The 19,456-nt window shown below is 58.2% G+C and overlaps 2 protein-coding genes across 4 annotated transcripts; one reads left to right on the forward strand and one right to left on the reverse strand.

Moving 5' to 3' along the window:
- Positions 1–236: 236 nt before the first annotated feature.
- ZBTB4 (zinc finger and BTB domain containing 4) lies at positions 237–7,065 on the reverse strand. Its single transcript, NM_001205162.1, is given in 3 exon segments — positions 237–4,829; positions 5,505–6,607; positions 6,996–7,065. Coding segments are annotated over 2 exon segments (3,045 nt in total). The 5' UTR covers positions 6,599–6,607; positions 6,996–7,065; the 3' UTR covers positions 237–2,878.
- Positions 7,066–15,968: 8,903 nt separating this feature from the next.
- SLC35G6 (solute carrier family 35 member G6) lies at positions 15,969–18,734 on the forward strand. 3 transcript variants are annotated; one of them, XM_038536692.1, is made up of 2 exons: positions 15,969–16,441; positions 17,218–18,734. In XM_038536692.1, exon 2 carries the CDS (start codon positions 17,392–17,394, stop codon positions 18,229–18,231), a length of 840 nt encoding a protein of 279 aa, XP_038392620.1. In that variant the 5' UTR covers positions 15,969–16,441; positions 17,218–17,391; the 3' UTR covers positions 18,232–18,734. The 3 variants fall into 3 exon arrangements, with proteins under 3 accessions (XP_038392620.1, XP_038392618.1, XP_038392619.1); XM_038536690.1 differs by lacking the exon at positions 15,969–16,441 and adding an exon at positions 16,464–16,743 and having other exon boundaries at positions 16,988–18,734; XM_038536691.1 differs by lacking the exon at positions 15,969–16,441 and adding an exon at positions 16,464–16,743.
- Positions 18,735–19,456: the final 722 nt, after the last annotated feature.

A 19,456-nucleotide genomic window follows, 5' to 3' on the forward strand; every position in this document is an offset into this window, starting at 1 on the left:
GTTAATGTTTCAGCCTGGAGGTCAGACCAAAGTCAGCTTGAGCTCTGGTGGCTGCAGCCATTACCATGAAGTACGCAGGGTTGCCAAGCCCTCACACCTCCTCAGCTGCTGGAAGCTGTGCCCTCGGAGGGATCATACAGCCACAGCCCCCAGGATCCCTGGGGGACAAGGGAAGCGTGTCCCTGTCCAGCCGACCCACCAGCCACGCAAAGAAGTGCACTTGGCATCCCACTGCAGAGCACAGTTTGTTTGTCTTGTTGGTTTATTGGCCTAGAGAGTTGGACACACACACAAATGCGGAGATAAATATTGGTCAGTTTCTCTAAATCTGGGTCCTCACTACGTATAGAGCTACAGTCTGTAGAATTCTAACCCTTGCGTGCTGTGGCACAGAACCAGTGGCCTTTCCACTCCACCATCACCCTTCTCCCCAGGGAACATGGGCAAGGAGGGCACAAACTGACAAGACTTGAGTAATTTTCAAAAAGACGAAATGGCAAAATCCCAAATTTCCAACATCTGAAATTCACAATATTCACGTTCCCCAGCTTTGGATACATATGTTTTAATCTCCAATTTGCCACAATCTCGTTTGTTGCCCAGAACCACCAAATTCTGGAAACTACCTTCCTAAAACAGGTTTCCCCGAGAAAAATAAATGTCTGCAATCTCAGTTCTCCCCAAATGTCCATGGTTTTGGAATTTTGACCTGTTCTGAAATTCAAATGCCCCGGTCCATCCTCAACTCCTTCTGTTCCCTGTGCCTTTCTGCCTCAGAGGAGTGCAGGTTAAGGATATAGGGGAGCTGTCATCACATCTGCCCCCTGCCTCCAAGGCTTCTGTCTCTTGTGGTTCCGCCGTGTGCGTGCGTGTGTGTGTGTGTGTGTGTGTATGTGTGTATATATATATGTGTGTGTGTGTATATATATATATAAAATTTGTGTGTAGATATATATATGTATTCTTTATTATGTTTTTTTTCGCAGTTTTTCTAAAGTGCCAGAAACAAGATTTGTGGGAATTTTTTAGTGATTTTTTTTTTTTTGCATTTTTCCCGTTTTAAGCTTTTTACCCCCTTAAAAATTGGAACTTGGTACATTCAGTAGGAAACTCTTCACTCGGACTGTGGCCAAGACCAAGAAAAGTGCAAAGAGACAGAGGAGGAGTAAAGGAGTGACCCCTCCGTGGTTAACATTCAGGAGCCTGTCAAAACCCTCCCCCTTCCTGTAGACGAGGAGGGTAAGAGGAGGCAGGAGGATGCTCCTGGTCCTTCCCCCCCAAGCTCACCTCCCTCCAAAAGCCATGATCTTGCCCTTTCAGCCGCATGAGAGGGCAGCCATCTCGGCCCCGGAAAACAGTAGCTGGGATAAAGCTCCCATCTAAATAGTGGCAGCCTTTCCCCTTTTTAAACTGCACTCCTCTAATTCCCATTTATCAGATTTGCTCCCCCAAACTGGCTCTCCCCTTGTGAGCTGTTTTTTTTTGGGGGGGGAGGGCAGGAAGTGGGTGGGATAGGAAATATTCATCCAATCACAGAGTGGGGATGCCCGGTCGTCAAAAAGAAGTAGGAGCAAACATTTCTTCAACTCCCCCACTGGAAGGAAACATACGGACCCCTGACCAGGGTTAACTAGTGCAAATTAGGGATTAGGGACTGTTGATGGTCCCTGCACCCCATCCCTAGGCTGGGATCTTTGGGTGTGGGGAACTGAGTCAAAGATGGGGTGTAAGGTGCTATTCTGGAGGAAAAGTTGGTGGGGATACCCCAAAGCCCACCAAGGGAGTAGGATGGTTCCCCAAAAACCACCTGGAGTGAACGGTGAGGGAAGCGACACTGGGGAAGACGGAGGTAAAGGTAAGGATGGGAGGTCATGTGCAAATTGGGCTTACCCACCCATCCAACCCCCATCACTTTTCTGGCTATTTGGTCTAGTCTGGGAGAAACCATCAGGAAAAAACGGAGAATTAGATTCCCTTCCCCATTCCATATGGAGGTTCTCCATCCTGGCCCCCAAATCTGATTCAGCCCAGAAGAGGCCATAGGTAGAGGCAGGAAGAGGTGCAGTCTATTCACCCCTTTGCCTTGGAAGAATCTGGGGCTCACTGGATTTGGGGGTCAAGACAGGGCCAAGATTAGTGCTGCCCTGGGCTGGGAAAGTGCTCAGCCATGGAACAGATGGGTAGCCCTCCCCTCAACACCTCCTTGACCTGGATTGGAAGAGGCCATCTCCAGAGTCCAGGAGAATGAGGAGGAATATGGAAGATCCAAAGGCATGAAAGCCAAGGAAGGCATGGCATCTCGACGTGAAGGAAAGAGGGACACAGAAACCCACTTCTGGGGAGAATGGAAACCGAAGCCATGCTCCCAGGTGGGCAGGTGTCAGGTATCACAATGGTCTGGTCCAGGCCCTGGGCCATGAAGAATGGAATGTGCTAGGAAGCATCTAGGCAGGGGCTTAGAGAAAGCTTCAGAATGAGGGGAGATCACTAGGTGAAAGAGATGGTTTCCCCTCGGGGTTTACGAATCAGGAGGGTGGGTTAGACATTCAGAGCTGGTGGGGGCCGTGAGTAGAGATTCATATAAGTATATTGCTCAGTTGCCCCGAGGGCTAGAGAAGGGATGAGAGCTGGCCCTGCGCCTCGTGGAGGCCATTCCCTGGAGGAGAACTGAGAGGGGAACCGCCCAAGATCCCTTCTCAGGAGATGGGAAAAACTATAATCTCACACAAAGCAGCCTGACCCCTGAGCTCCAGGGGCCCCCAGGTCCCTGCACAAGAGTGTGGAGGGGCTCCCAAGGGGGCAGGGAAGCCAGGGAGCTGGTAGTGGCAGGGGGTTCAGGGAGGGTGGCATCTGGTGAAGGGGGAGGTGGGCCCAGAGCTCACCCCACATCTCCCTTCTGGGTTCTCTCCAGCCCTGCCCTTTCCCCTTCTCCCTTAGGGGGTACTGGCGGGGGGAGAGTGGGGGGAGGCGGGGTTGGGGGCGTAGGGGGCGCTGCTTGAGGATTGACTGCGTAGCCGAAGACTCCCGGAAGGAAGGGAAGGGCCCCGCCACCCTTCTCATCAGGTAGGACCATATTAAGGGCCACCGGGAGGGCGGCCAAATTGCTGAAGTTGTAAGGGTAGGCAGCCAGGAGCTGGGGGCCGTAGACGAGCGGGTAGGGCTCCGGGTAGAAGGTGACTTTGGCAGCCCCCATCCCCTCCACGCGGTCCCCCTCCCCGGCGCCCACCGGCCCCTCGCCACCCGCCTTCCCCCTCCCACCGCCGGACTCACGGCCGCTCCCGATCAGAGCCAGCGGAAATTCCTGCACCGGCGGGTATGCGTAGGCGCCCCCCGCCGCCACCAGCGGGGGCTCCTCGCCCCCCGAGATGACGGGGTCCTGCAGGGAGGCGGTCTCGGAGGCCCCGTCGGCGGCCGCACTCCCGCCACCCGCCTCCCCGCTGGACGAGGAGACCTGCATCTCCTGAGGAGCCTCCTCCTTAACATCCCCGGCCCTCGTGCCGGCGCCGCCCTTGGAGTAGGCGATGACCGGCGTGGGCGCGCCCCCGGGCCGCTCGGCCGCGTGCCTCTGCGCGTGGCGGCTCAGCGCGGCCGCCGTCTTGCACACCTTGGCGCAGTGCGGGCAGGCGAAGCGGTTGGAGGACCGCCGGCCGCCGCGGGCGCCGTGCGAGCCGCCGCCGTGCGCCTCCTGGTGCTTGCGCAGCTTCCGCAGGGTGGCGAAGGTCTGGGCGCAGTCCTCGCAGCGGTGCCTCCGCTCGGCCCGGCCGCGGCCCGCGGGCCCCTCGGCGGCCGCCGGCTCCTCCCAGCCCCTGCGCTCGGGCTTCTGTCTCCAGCGCGGCGGCCGGCGGCCCCGGGACAACGCGCCAACCCCGCTGCCGCCCGCGCCCGCTGCCGCCTTGCGCTTGGGCTTGTACGAGTAGTAGGGCCGCCAGAGCTGGTCCTCCCCGCCAGCCCGCGACGCCTCGTCGTCCTCGTCGTCGTCGTCGTCGTCGTCGTCGTCCTCTTCATCGTCGTCGTCCTCCTCGCTCTCCACCTCCTCTCCGCTCAGCTCCCCCGGGCGCAGGTCAGTCTCTGAGATGCGGCGCTTGACAATGGCCTCCTCTCCAATCCGCACGGTGATCTGACATAGTGGAGGTGGAGCCTGTAGCTGAGAGGGGCCCCGGCCAGGCCCCGCAGGGGGACCCCCACCCCCGCCAATCCCGCCGGCTGGCTTGGCCGTGTAGGTCAGAGTCCTTCCAGCCCGTGGGTTGCGGCCCTTGGCCTCCTCCGTGGCTGTGGCCGGGCCTGCGGCTGTGGCCGGGCTGCCCGCCGTGGCCGGGCTGGTTGGTGTGGCTGCAGGCTGAGGGGGAGGAGGTGGGTACTCACGTTTTTTGGGGGGCCTCGGGGGAGCAGTGTAAGTGATGACCGAGGCGGCTTGGGCTCCCCCTGTGTTGGCCGGCCCACCCCCTGCTCCACCACTGCTACTGCCCCCGTGAACAATGACAGAGGGAGCCGGGTGGGCAAAAGCGATTACAGAGGGTGGGGGGCCGGGCTGGGGGGCGGGTGGGGGTCCGGGCGGTGGGCTGGCAGGCATTGCTACAGGGGCCGGTGTGTTGAGGCTTGGAGAAAGGGGAGCCTCAGGGGCTCCCTGGCTGTAGGTCTTATAGGGCCGCTTGGCTGCCCGCATGGGGAGCAGGCGGTACAGCTTGAGGGTATTGAGCTTGGGCTTGTAGCCTCCATTGGGTGTCTTCTCACTGGCTAAGAGGCCCGGGCTAATGCCATGGAAGGCTCGCTGGTGGGTCTTCAGGTTATAATAAGTGACAAAGGTCTCCCAGCAGAAGATGCACTGGTACCTGGGCCAGGACAGCAGGGAACAAGGCGGGGACAGAGATACTTGAGTCAGGGGCCCTGGAGCCAGGGCCTCAGCTTCCCATGTCCTCCGCTCACACCTATGACTCCCCCAGCCGTTCGTTCACCCTCCTTTCATGCTGCTTGTCCCATCCTGCCAGCCAGAGATACCAGTGCTAGCTCAGTGCCCCCCACCAGCTGTGAGACGCTAGGCCCCAGCTGGTCCATCTGCAAACCAGGGAGTAACCACACACCTTGCCTAACTCACGAAGCCGCCTTTCGGGGCTCTGGGGACGGATCTGGGAAATGGTTTACGAGCAAGGGCATGTTGCAGAAATACATGTTCCAACTACCCAGTGGGCATGCCTGTGTTCCCCCACTGTCTTTTCCTAGCGGGGCAACTTCCTCGCTGGCCTTGGCCCTCCCCATGGCACCAGGCCCCATCTGGGCACCCAGGGGTGCTTGGGGAAGGGAACCGAGGCTGGAGGGAGGTGGCTGCACCAGTGACCTCAAGTAGGTGAGCAGGGGCAAGCAGGCCAGTCTCGGGGCAACTCCCTGGGCCCCATGCTCTGCCCGCCCCTGCCCCCTCCTTCCCCCTGTGGTCCCTGCGGGGTGATCCTGACCGCTCCACCACCACTGCCACCCAGCCACGGCCCCACCTCAGGCCCCAGGTCACTCACCTGCGCTCCCCAGTGTGCCACACCTCATGCTTGGTACGGTACTCAGCCAGCGCGAACACCTTCTCACAGTAGCGGCAGGGGTACTTCCTCCGCCAGGAGTGCACGTTGCTATGGCGCTTCAGGCTGGACAGGGTCACGTAGGAACGCTCGCAGGCTGCGCACACGTACAGCACGTGGCCGCCCACCACCTTTACCACGTGCTCAGGGCCGCCTCGGAAACCCACCGGGGCAGGCAGGGCTGAGGCATCCACTCCCGCGGGGCCGCTGGGGCCTGGGCCCCCCGATCCCAGCCCTGCAGGCCCCCGAGGGCCGGCCCCCCTTCGGCACTGGGCCTCGTGGGTCTGCAGACGCTTGGGATGGATGAAGCTTTTCCCGCATCGTGGGCAGGGGAGGGGCCGCCGAGGCAGGGGGTGCTGTGGGTCAGAGGCCTGGGCCTCAGCCCTGTCCCCCTCCCACTCCCCGGCTGGTCTGGGCCCTGGGCCAAAGCTATCATCTTCCGACTGCGAGGTGGCCATGGGGGCAGGGGCCGGAGGTACCCAGGCATCACCTCCCTCCCCCAGGCCCTGCAGGCGGGAGATGCCCAGACGTCGGCCCAGGGCTCCAATCTCTGCCACCGCTGCCCCGTCCCCTCCGCCGCCAGGTAGAGCAAGCCGGGCACTGTAGATGAAGTTGAGGACATCAGAGAAGGCAGCCGCCGGGACCCCTGGCAGCTCCAGGACCCGGGGTGGGGAGGATGTAGGGGGTGAGGCTGGAGGTGGGGAAGATGAGGAAGAGGAAGAAGAGGAAGAGGAGGAGGAAGAAGAGGAGGAGGAAGAGGAGGAGGAGGAGGAGGAGGAGGAAGAGGCAGCTGTGGTGGTGGCAGGGTTGGGGGCAGGGCCCCCAGTAACTGGTGGGAGGGGCAGTGGAGCTGAAGCAAGCAGGGCCTCTCTGAAGAAAGGACTAGAAGCAGCCAGGACACTGCGGTGAGCAGGGAACTTGGTGTCTCCAGCTATGAGGGTGACGTCACAGAAGAGGCCACGGAGACGCTGCTCATTGAGCTGGCGCAGGACGGCGGGGGCATGGGACGGGTCTGTCACCTCCGCTGGGGGGGGCATGGCGCAGGCCTAGACGGAGAAGAGGCCAGGGGAGCATGTCAGAGGCCAGGTGGAGGGGAGAGGCCTTGGAGGCTGTAGATCAGAGGCTGGGGGCAGAGGGACAAACTGCCAGCCACAGAAGGCAGGGGTTAACCTTAGCCACACCAATCTGGCCAACATCCAGCCCTAGCATGTCAAACGTCTGTGACTAGAGGTGGCCAAGGGTAGCTCAGGTCGCAATGAAGGTCAAGGGGTCAGAGCCTCCAAAGTCACAGATTAGAGACGGAAGCAGCAGTTCCCCATGATGAGGACGACGACTAGTGACCACCTGGCAGGACTCCCCAGTCTCGGGAAACCGGCTGCCCTGTCTCACGTCCAGCTTCCAGCTTCCCACAGCCGCAGCTGCAGCACGTCTCACCTGAGAGCACAGCCAACATGGAGCAGAGCGGGGGTGCCTCAGTGATTCCCTGGTGTGGGGCCTCTTCCTTCTGTTGAAGAAACAAACCGCGTCCTCAGGAAGGGAGCTGGCGAGAAGGGAATCCAGGAGGTGGGGCTGGCACAGCACTTGAGGTCCGAGAGAGGACACCCGAGATGCTCTGCAGACCCTGACCCCCTCCCAGGGGCCTGCTGGGTTCTTGGTTTGGCAGCATCCAGTTGCACCTTGGAGGTCACACACTTTATTGCAAAGCCTTGTTCTGCCGGCCAGAGGAGTATAAGAACAAGATGATTTGCATATTCCCAATTCACCTCAAAACAACACAGCGGGCGTAGTTAGATCCCATAGGTCCAGGGACGCCTCTTGGATCGCTCTCACAGTCCCTTTGGCCCAATCTTCCGGGCTCAAAGAAAATCAAAGATTTGCATGTTGTCTTTCATTATAATAGTCTCATTTACATATCAAAATAGATTTGCTAGAGCTTTTTTATTGGACCCAACTGCTAGAGAGTCAATTCAGCAGAGAACTCCCCCCCCACACACACACACTTACACACACACCCTAGCCCCATAGATCTTAGAGGAGGTGCCAGGTGACCACCAAAGACCACAGATTCATACACACGACAGCTTGCTCCCATCTCTGGAGGGCACTGAAAAGGCCGCCAGACCCAGCATGAAGCTTGCATCCCACATCTTACTCTGAAAGCTGGTGGTGTTAAGACTTTGGCTTGACAAGGGGGAAAGGACATGCAACCCCTCACCTCATCTCTTGCTGGAAGGCCCATCCGAAAGAAGTAGCAGGCAACCCAAGTTTGAGTTGTGCTGGTCACTTTACAGAAAGTACACAGCCACTTCCCCTGTGGGCATAGTCAGGGCTTGAGGTCCCATTTTTCAACAGAAGGTCTTGAGTTCCAGAGCCACAGTCACACACAGCTGGTAATAACAGGGGGGTGCCTGTTCACAGAGTGGGGCTGGGCTCTTGACCCCTCTTGTCCACCCTTCATGAAACTTGGGAATGCTCTCCTTCCCAATGCCCCAGGCCACACGTCCTCTGCAGTACCCTGCATCAGGAGTTCCTCACGAATCCCTCTCTCCACTAAAAAACCATGCTCTTTTCCTGCTTATGACTCACACTATCTGGGCTGGAAGGCCTCCTTGCCACAGCCTGTTTCATGTTCCCAAAAAGACTGCTCTGATTCCTCTCCTGGAGAAGAAGGAAGGTGGTAAAGAGGGGTAATACTCAGAAGTCCTAACAACCCTAACTGGTAGGTACACACCAGTACGGGGCCAAGTGTCACCCCTTTAGTTGCTGGATCACAGATGGGGTGAGAATCCTGCAGAAGCATCCCTAACACCACCTCATGCGGACTGGTGTCCAGTTCAGGTCGTAAAGTGAGGAGAAAGGGAAAGCTCCCCCACCCCCATAAGCATAGTCCTTCCTGCTGGGGTCCCCAAGAGCCAATGCTTCACTTGTATGACCTCCTCTGCTCCTCATCACTACCCTATTAAGATTTTATTTTTAGGGACATGCTCAGGGGTTGAACGTTTGCCTTCAGCTCAGGGCGTGATCCCAGGGTCCAGGGATCTAGTCCGATATTGAGTTCCCTGCAAGGAGCCTCCTTCTCCCTCTGCCTGTGTCTCTCTCTGCCTCCCTTGGGTCTCTCATGAATAAGTAAAATCTACCAAAAAAAAAAAAAAAATCTTATTTTTAAGTCATTTCTACACCCAACATGGGGGTCAAACTCATAGCGCTGAGGTCAAGAGTCACGTGCTCCATCAACTGAGCTGGCCAGGCGCCCCAGCTTCCCCATTTTAATTAGGCAGACTGAAGCTAAGATGTCAGGTAGCTTGCCCTAGGACGTGTGACTGGTTAGTAGCAGGGTTGGGGTCTGATACCAGCAAGTCTGACTTAGAAGCCTGTGTTGTTGGCTCTGTCAGGATGAAGAGCAGGTTTATAGCTGTGATACTGTGATACTATAGGAAATATGTATATTTGGTCTTCATCTCCATTCCTGACACAGAGCTCCTAAAACTCTTAGGGTTTTCCAAGGGATAGGGGGGATAGGAGCATCTTTTGTGCTAATATTTGGTCTCTGACCTTGGTCCCTGACATAGAACTCCTAAATCTTCTGGAGTTTCCTGGGTGACAGGAGCATCTTTTGTGCCTAATGAGGTGACCTTGGGGGTTTCCTGGGGAGCTTCAGGTTGGGGGCTAGTCACCAGAAAGCCCAAGCCATGTTTAGAAGCTTGGGGCTTTCAGTTCATCTTCCATGCAGGGGTGAGGGGCCGGAGACTGAGTTAATACTCGATCATGCCAACAGGATGAAATCTCCATAAAAATTTCTACACTATGGGGTTCAGAGAGCTTCTGGGTCAGACCATGTGACAGGAAGGCAGTGTACCCCAACTCGCAGAGACAGAAGGTCCTGTGCTCAGGACCTTTCTAGACTTCACCATATGTATCTCTTCATTTGGCTATTCCCCTGCATTATCGTATCCTTTATTATGCAATAACCAAGAAACCTAAGCAAGTATCACCCTCAATTCTACGAGCCATTCTAGCAAATTCTCTGAGCTGAAGAGGGGGTCGTGGGAAACCTCCATTTACAGCTGGTTGGTCAGCAGTATGGGAGGCCCAGACTTAGGACATCTGAAACGGGCAGTCTCATGGTGGTGAGTCCCCTTAATCTGTGGGATCGAACTGTATCCCCAGGTAGATGATATTAGGATCAGATCAAATTGTAGGATCCCCAGCTGGTGTCAGAGAATTGGTGTGTAAAACTCACCCCCCCCCCCATTTGTACTCACAGGTGCTGTGAGGAGATAATATAGAAAACCAGTTGTTTTTCTTTCAACAGCATCCACTAGGGGCCCACTGGCCCATCTAGTACCTTTGTGAAAATCAGAGGAAGGGAAAAAAAATTCGAGGAGGGCCCCCCCTTCCTCCACAGGTAGCAGGCCTGTGCAGGTGAGCTCCAGGCCCCGCCCCTCCCATTGGCCAGGCCTGCCCACCTGCACAGGCGCTTAGGCTTGGCGCCTACTGCTGTGTGGCTGTATGCTGACAGCCAAGGCACCTGCGGAAAGCCTGTCAGGGCTCCTTAGAACTGCGGGGGTCCAAGGCCAGTGGGGCCCTTAGAAATCACCTGGGAGCATCACCATCGTGGTCCTTGTAGCTGCCACATATGAAATACTTAGCACAGTGCTAAGCATTTTATCTGCGTCATTTCATTTCAACACTCAAAAGAACCCCAGATAAGCAACAGCAGGGGCCGTCATCTGCCCCACCGTACAGATGAGTAAACTGAGGCTTTCAATATGCCAAACTCCTCCCCTGAAAGTGGAGAGGACGCAATGGTGGGGTGACCAGCCTCCCCACCCCCACCCCGTCTCGTTGCTAACCAAGCTGGAGTTTGGAACCAGCTCTCTGGAGTTCAGCTGCCCATCACTGACAGTCATAACCTTACGGGGTTTTACAAAAGTAAAGACATTAGTTATGTGATCCTGGGCAAGTTTCCTAACCTCTCTATATTTCAGTTTCTTTGTCTGTGGGGAGGGGGGGAATAATGAGTAGTTCCTGCATGGCACAGTTGTTTGTAGAGATTAAACCAGTTCCTAACCAGCAGTACCTAAAAGAGTACTTGGTAAGTGCCCAAGAAATGCTAGCTCTTATTATTATCTTGGAAACTCAGTCCCGGAAAGCGGTGGAGGGAAGTGGTATAGAGAAGAGGGGGCAGAAATCAGGCTTATGGTAGGTTTGGTGGTTCTGTGTTTTTTTAAGTTTTTTATTTGTTTTCACAGTTTCTTCTCCACCCTTGACTGGCTATGTGATCTGAGAGATGTGACTGAGCTGGGGTTCTGAGCACCGCCACCAGACATGCTTTGCCTCTTGCTGTTCCCTCTGCCTCCGAAACGTTCTTTCCTCAGATGGCCCCATGCCTCGGCGTCCCACCTCCTAGAAGCCTAGCCTCAAGGTGCCTTCTCCTGGAGGCCTTCATGGCTGCCCCCACATGCCTCAACTTCCTATGCCTCTCCTCTATGATGCCTCCTTAGCACTTAGCAAAGCATAGTGTTCATTTATTTCTAGAACGTAAGCTCCAAGGGAGGGAGGTTGTCACTGCTTTGCTCACTGCTCTCATCAATGCCTAGACCAGTTCCTGGTACATAATGGGGGATTTCTGTTATTTTTAAAAAATATTTTATTGGGATCCCTGGGTGGCGCAGCGGTTTGGCGCCTGCCTTTGGCCCGGGGCACGATCCTGGAGACCCAGGATCAAATCCCACGTCGGGCTCCCGGTGCATGGAGCCGGCTTCTCCCTCTGCCTGTGTCTCTGCCTCTCTGTCTCTCTCTGTGTGACTATCATGAATAAGTAAATAAAATCTTAAAAAAAATATTTTATTTACTTATTTGATGGAGAGATAGAGCATGCACAAACAGGGGGAGCAGCAGGTAGAGGCAGAGGCAAAGGGATAAGCAGGATCCCTGCTGAGTAGGGAGCCCCACATGGGACTCGATCCCAGGACCCCAGGCCTGTGACCTGAGCTGAAGGCAGATGCCCAACCAACTGAGCCACCCAGGTGTCCCATAATGGGAGATTTCAAAAATATTTTTTAAATATTTTATTTATTTATTCATGATAGACATAGACTGAGAGAGAAAGAGGCAGAGACACAGGCAGAGGGAGAAGCAAGCTCCATGCAGGGAGCCTGATGTGGGACTTGATCCCAGGACTCCAGGATCAACACCCCGGACCAAAGGCTGGTGCTAAACCGCTGAGCCACCCAGGGATCCCCTCAAAAATATTTTGGTGAACGAATGAACCTGCCTTCTTCAAAGCCTTCATGGGGTCTGTCCACCCTCAGGAAAGAAGCCACCCTTAGTGCTGGACAGAGCTGGCCAGCAGCTGGGGAAGAGCAGGATGACATGACCACTTCTGGGGGGTTCACGCTTTGCCTCATATACTTCCAGGGTTTGACATGGATTGTCTCGCTGAATGGTTTTCTCAGAACGGCCACCCAGAGTTGGCATTTATGTTACCCCAATTTCACAGATGAGAAAACTGAGACTCATAGAGGGATCTACCCTGCTCAAGGTCACACCGCTTGGGAGCACCAGGCTCAAAATTCAGATCCAGACTTGTCTGAACCCAGATGCTAAGTCTTTTCCCTCTGTCAGACCACCAGATCCTGCCCTGAAGGGGCCTATGGCCTGGCGGTGGATTACAGAAATCACCACATAAGGTCTCACGTGCTAAGCCTTAACTGTGTCATGCCTGACTCCGCCCTTTCCTTCACTCCCAGGGCCAGCCCTCACCAGGCAGGGTCGGATCTGCGGCCCAGCTTGGGAACAGCCCTGGAAGACTTCCCTCCAACCCGCCTCTGGCCCCTGGACTAGCTTAGGCCCTGGTTAACACTTGCCTGGCCCAAGGTTATTCCTCTGCCTTTAGGCCTACCGCCCACCCCCTAGCCCTCCACTCACTGAGGGTCCCTGTCCGCAGAGACCTCAGGCAGTATCAGTCCTGGGCTCAGTAATTTTCCCTGGTCCCTACTCGCTTGGGAATATAATTCAAATCGCTCTGCCAGCCATTCAAGGGTCCAGTTCCAATCTTCCTTCCCAATCCTGCCTTGAGTTAGACTCCCTTCAAGCACCCACAGGGCTCTCCCACCTCAACCGGCTACACAGCACCCCTGTCTTTGCCTGTGCTGGCTCTTCTGCCAGAAATGCAACCTTTACCTAGCCTCTTCCTAAAACCCTCTAAAATGTAACTCCAGTACTACCCCCCTCTTGACTCCCCCTGACTCACAGGACAAGGGATTATCTCTCCTGCGCCTGGCTCTGGCTCGTCAACATTTGGTGCTCCCGTGGCCAGCTCTCCCTAGGCTGGGACTCCCCAAGTCATTGTCTAAGCACACAGGTCTTCTGAGACAGATTGGTACTGGGTGCTAAGTTCTGCAGAAACTGGGGAGAAGTGTGTGTGCATGGGGGTGGGTGCAGAGAGAGGCCCACAGAAGGCTTCATTCAGAAAGGCAACAGAGAACAGCGTCAGAGAGCACAGGATCTAGAGCCTGACTGCCGGGGTTCAAATCCAGCTTTACCTCTTCCCAGCTAAGTGGCTTTGGGCAGATTACTTAACTTCTCTGGGCCTCAGCTGTCTCATCTGAAAAAGGGAGATGATTAGAACACCTACTTCCACGGCGTGCTGTAGAGAGTAAATGAATGATCATATATGTAAAACGCACCGAGAACAGTGCCTGGTACGCTGTACGTGCTCAGTAAGGGTTTACTGCTATTGTTACAAGCCAGGCCCTGAGAAGGGCACGGCCCCCCAATCTGTACCTAATTTCCAGGTATGTACTCCAGGCGCCACTTGCACCCCTGTTGGAAGATAGGCAGGGAATTAGCCCCATTTTATAGACCGGGAGCCAGGGCTCACTCAGCCCCATCCCCCTACATAACCAACCCCTCCCCCAGCCAGGCCAGGTGCAGCACACTGCACGCACACACACACACACACCCCTACATGAGGGCCCAGGCAGTAAAGGTGAGGAAAACCTGTTCTGAGCAATCTGCCTAGTGAGCGAATTCCATTCCCAGACCCTTCCACAGTGGCAGAAGCAGTGCCGTGTGCGTCACAGAGGAGCAGGAAAAGCAGAGGTACTCAGAAGGGGGGCAGAGAGAGGGTGAAGCAGGAGGATGGGATTGAAAACTTCGTGTTTCTTTTTTCCATTTCAGTGACAAGAGTCACACCCGGCCTTTACATAAACATGTCCAAGAAGCCACCCTGTCCAAATGTGGTTTCCTTGCAGCCACCAGGCCTCTCCTCTCGGTGACCCTGACACGCTGGGCAGGCCTCGAGGGGGGCAAGCACTCAGACCCCGAACAGAGCCTGACTGGGCCACCTCGCCACCACCCAGGCCTCCCGCCTGCTGCCCTTGCTCTGCCCCATGTTTATCTGCCTGCCTCCTTCGTAACACAGCCCCACAGCAGCCCCACACGGCCACTGAAACGCGCAGAAGACAGACACGCACACGGCTAGTGGCTGATCTCCCAAGTCTGAGGCCCACATTGCCCTTGTCACGCCACCTCCCTCCCCACAAGTGTTTTCTGACCAGCTCGCTGCCCAGTCCAAGAGCACGGACAGGCTCCCACAAACAACGTCACAAAAGAATCCCATAGAGAATGTTACAGACACACAACCTTCCCCTCGCCCAGCTGCCCACGATCCCATAAACACAACCGGCACATTCCACCTGGAGCCCCTCACACGGCGGTGCCCTGCTGCCCTACAGGTACCTGGGACACACCCTGGGGCTTCTCCCAGGCCCCAGATCATCAGGACTTGAGTTACAGACGTGCTGCCCCCATGCAACTCACTCAACACACAGATCCACAGACACATCCTGTGGGCCATCCTTGCCAACACCAGACCACACCTTGGCGGGGCCACGGAAAGGGGACCCGGACGTGACACCTTCCGACCCAAAGGTACACAACAGGCCCCTTGGAACAGGCACATACACGCTGCACTCTGGTGCCCTCCACAGCACACACATTAACCACGCCAGCTATGCAGAAAACAACAGTTCATAAATAGTTCATGTGCGCAGCAAAAGACACATACGTGCAAGAAAACACATGCTGGCAAAAAACATACATAAAACCACACATCTGACAAACTCCGCATGGATTGTGCCCTGCTTTCCAATGCGGACCTGTCACCCAAAGCCAGGGGGCCACATCTTGTAATTCTGCCCCGCACCACTGGACACCCCTCCATCAGGCTCTCTGTGCCCGTGGCTCTGGGAGGGCCCTGCCCGGACCCCCTGGCTGCCAGACCAACAAACAGTGGTGCCCGGGAGAGGTTTACCTTGCCCCACAACTCAGCAGGAGACACACAATCTCCAGGGCTCGCAGCCACAAGCCTGCCCCGACGGCACGACGGCTCCGGGGCCCCCGCTCGCCCTGCGCACCCCGCACACCCCAACTCCGGGGCGCCGGGCGGCCCACCCCTCCCCCTCTCTGCCTGGCTCCTACGCCATCGCCCTCCCAGCAGCTTTGCAGCGCCGGCCCGGGCTCACACCCGCCCCACCCCACCCCCAACCTGCCCCCCGGGGGGGGGCACCCGGCTGCAGAATTAACCCTTGGGGAGGGGAAGGAGCGCGGCCCCCTCCCCGGGCCCGGCCGATCGCGCCCCCCGCCGCCGCCGCCGGGTCGGACGCCGCACCGGGGCCCCCTTAGTCGCCCCCCGCGCCGCGCGCGCCTGGAGGCGGGGCCAAGCTCAGCCCCCGACCCCGAGCCCCCAGGTCAAGCCCGGAGGGGAGACGGCACCGCGCGGGGCGCGGCTCGGGCCCCCGCTGCGCCGGGCAGCGTGGAGGGGGCCCGGCCGTTGGCTCCGGTCCGCCCTGGCCCTGCCCGGTTCGCCCCGGGGCCCACCTGACTGCGATGGCGCCGCGTCCGCCAGGCCCGGCTCATCCCCGTGGCCGCCCCCGGCCGCTCCGGTTTCGCCCGCCTCCAGCTCCGGCTCCGGCTCCTGCCCCGGCCCCCCCCAGCGCCCGGCCCCGGCCCGGCCCCGCCGCCGCCGCTGCCGCCGCTGACATCATCGGCTCCCCCCCGCCCCGGTCCTACCCCCACCCCCACCCCCGGAAACAGTACCCCCCCCAGCGCCGCCGCCGCCGAGAGGAGGCCGGCGCCGCGCAGCCGATACCGACGCGGGGCTCCGGGCTCGGGCTCCGGGGCGAGCGCGCCCGACGGCCTCGGCCCAGACCGATCCCCGTACCGGCACGGCGCAGGAGCGCGGGGCTGCCGGACCGCTGGGCACCGGGCGAGTGGGCCTGGCCGCCGCAGCCCCTCGGGCCCTCACGACCCCCCACTCCCGGGCAAGGGACGCCCCCCCCACCCGCCCCCTGCACGCCCTTCACTCGGCGGCGGGTCCCGGAGCACGCACACCCTCTCGCAGACACACAACATGGCAGGCTCACAATCCGGCCCAGGGGGACCCACAGACCCGGGCTCAGCACTCTCATGGGGGCGCGGGGGAGGGAGCAGCCCTGGACCCAGGCACATGCCCACCCTCCCCAGATATGCACAGGGCCCCCCAGCAGGCTGGCGGCCAGGCAGGCCCCAGCCCTCCACAGCAAGCACACTAAATGACTACCAGTGCAGATGGACACGCAGCTTCCTATTTTGTCCCCACCGGCAGGAATATCCACATCTATGTACTTCTGCATAAATGCAGAGGCCCTGGCGCGTGCCTCCTGGGAGGGCACCAACAAAACGCCAGGTGCAAGCTCACGCACAAGAAACACACATTCCTGAAACTCCAGAGGGACAGTCCCAGAGACTCCTCCCTGGCGTTCAAAAATTCAAAACTCGGGACACAGAGAAGCCAGGCCTCAGAGCTCCTTCCCGCAAAACGGTTCTGAAACAAGGTGAGACGTAAGTAAATAACTTAATATGAAGCCAAAGGAGTCTCATCACAGAGCTACTCATAAAAGAGAACGAGACCAACTGTGGGGCCGGAGAGACAGACAAAGCAAGCCAGGTTGGAAACAATGAGAAACTAGGCCCACCCCCACCTCAGGAAGGTTCCAGGGAAGAACCTCCCACCCCCACCTCAGGAAGGTTCCAGGGAAGAACCCCACTCCCACTCCAACCAGGTCACAAGGGCTGGAGCTCTGAAGGGCCCAGGCCCCCTGAGCCAGGAGTCGAGGAGGAAGTCCAAGGATAGATGGTGAGTGTGGGGGTCAGGGAGGCAAAGCCCCCTTCCCTGTAGCTCCTGGCCACTCCCTTTTGTCTTCCCCTTAAACCTCCCGGCTGTCCTGGAGACACCTACAAATGAAACTCACAATGGTGTACCCAGATGTCCCCCCACCGGAACCTGTGACATCACACAGACACGCAGCATCTGAGGCTGCCTCCCCTTCCCCAAACCGACAGAGCACCCCTGAGTCCTCTCTTTCTTCTCTCCTGGACAGCATACCCAGAGAAACGCGATGCTCCAGGACCACTCACCCCGTTTCGTGCTTTAGAGAGACCCAAGGCCCACACTGTACCACTTCATCCAGTTACAGGCCCCTTCTAGCTGCTGGGAGCCCTCCTCAGCAAGGCAGCCTGGCCCGCTACTGTCCTGCGAGGTCTCTGACCCCAGCCTGGGTTCCGCCCTGCCCGGGTCCCCCTAATGCCCGAGCTCCTTTCTCCCTCACAGGCTGGCAGTCACCCCTACTTCAACCTGCCCGACTTCACCCAGCCATCACCGCCCTCCACTCCGCCCAGCCTCCCCTCGCACCAGCGCTGCCGGCCCTCCGACGCCACCAAGGGCCTGCTTGTGGCCCTGCTGGGTGGGGGCCTGCCCGCTGGCTTCGTGGGCCCCTTCTCCCGTATGGCTTACCAGGCTTCTCACTTACCCTCGCTGGAGCTGCTCATCTGTCGCTGTCTCTTCCACCTCCCCATTGCCCTGATACTTAAACTGCGTGGTGACCCACTGTTGGGGCCTCCTGATGTCCGGGGCCGGGCCTGCCTCCACGCCCTGCTCAACGTCCTCAGCATTGGATGCGCCTACAGCGCCGTTCAGGTGGTGCCTGCTGGCAACGCGGCCACGGTCCGCAAAGGTTCTTCCACCGTCTGCTCTGCCCTCCTCGCCCTTTGCCTCGAGAGCCAGGGCCTCAGCGGCTACGACTGGTGTGGCCTGTTGGGCAGCACCCTGGGACTCATCATCATTGTGGGACCTGGACTAGGGACACTGCAGGAGGGGACCACGGGCCTCTACACCGCCCTGGGCTACGTACTAGCGTTCCTGGGCGGCCTGGCACTGTCGCTGGGGCTTCTGGTGTATCGCTCCCTGGACTTCCCCTCTTGCCTACCCACAGTGGCCTTCCTGTTTGGCCTGGTGGGGCTGGTGGGGTCTGTGCCGGGCCTCTTTGTCCTGCAGACGCCTGTGCTGCCCAATGATCCTCTGAGTTGGAGCTGCGTGGGGGCAGTGGGGATCCTGGCCCTGGTCTCCTTTGTGTGTGTGAGCTATGCAGTCACTAAGGCCCACCCCGCCCTGGTGTGCGCCGTCCTGCACTCTGAGGTCGTGGTGGCCCTCATGTTGCAGTATTATGTACTCTATGAGACCGTGGCACCTTCTGACATCATGGGGGCAGGGGTGGTGTTGGGCAGCATCGCCATCATCACCGCCCAGAACCTCAGCTGTGAGAGGGAAGGGCAGGTGGAGGAATGAGATCAGACTTGAGAGCCTGGGGGTTGGGGGGGTGGGCAGGGGGAAATAGGAGGAGGAGAGACTGTAATACAAACACTAGGAGAGCAAGTGACTGGAAAGAACTGGTGCAGAAGAGGGACACCCCTTGTAGGTGAGGGTGACCCCGAGACTTGGCAGAGAGGGGCTGCCTAGATAGAAGACCTGGAACAAGTGTGAGAACCCGGAGATGTACAGTCTAGGCTGGGGCTGGGGGATCATAAGTAAGGGCTGAGATCCGAGCAGCAAACCTGGCCTCATGCCATGCGGGGCCCCGGAGGGGAGGCTTTTACCCTAGAGAGAAAAGCATGGGGGATGGAGTGTTGGGGGCTTTCAGGCAAGCGGACAGAGCACACAGCGAGCAGCTGGGGCGAGGGAGTGTGCCTTTTCTTCCCGGACAGTTTCCTTCCCTCACGGTTATGCTCCCCCCACCCCCACCCCGGGTGGTGACGTGACATTGACATCAAACAAGGATCACTCTGAATGTGGCTGTGCCGTTGGTGTCATCTCTGCTTTGGAAGGAGAGTGAAAGTCCTACTCCGCTCTCATTGGAGAATCCCTTGGGATCCCTGCCCCCCTCCCCCAACCCCCGCTCCTCGCCCCCACCCCCGCCACCGCAAATCTTGGATCTCAAATATTCTATAAGTGGGTAGGGTTTCTTAACGTACAGCCGCTTTGACCCTGAATCCCCCAGGACTCGTGTGTCCCGCCCCATGGCTAATCTGCTTTTCCTGGATTGTCGCGGTCCCGTGATCTCTCCCGGAGACAGTGGCCAGCCTCTTTCTGGAGAGGGATCCCCGAGCTGAAGCCCCTTGGAGCGCGGCTCGGGCTCGGGGAGGCGTGTGTGGGGGGGTGGACTCCAGGACCAGAGCTCCGCACCGCGCTCGCTCGGAGGCCGGGAGAAGCCCACCACTCCCAGGAGGCCGCTCGGCAAATATCAGCTACTTCCGGACAAGCCATTGGCCTCGCCATCTTGATCGGCTCATGCATATTCAATGTGACTACTGCATATTCATGAGAGGGGACGGCCCCCAGCGCCCCCCCCCCAACCTCCGGGAACCCTCTAGGGAGAACCTGGCTGGCCCCGCCTCCTTCATTACCGATTCTCAGGACAGACCATTTTCCAGCGGGAGGCGGGGGGGTGCGGAATACTAAAGGGAGACTTTGGCTGAGGACGAAACCACGGCCCGAACTAGAATAAAAGCGGCCT

This window comes from Canis lupus, chromosome 5 (assembly GCF_011100685.1).
Source record: "Canis lupus familiaris isolate Mischka breed German Shepherd chromosome 5, alternate assembly UU_Cfam_GSD_1.0, whole genome shotgun sequence".
NCBI lineage: Eukaryota > Metazoa > Chordata > Mammalia > Carnivora > Canidae > Canis > Canis lupus.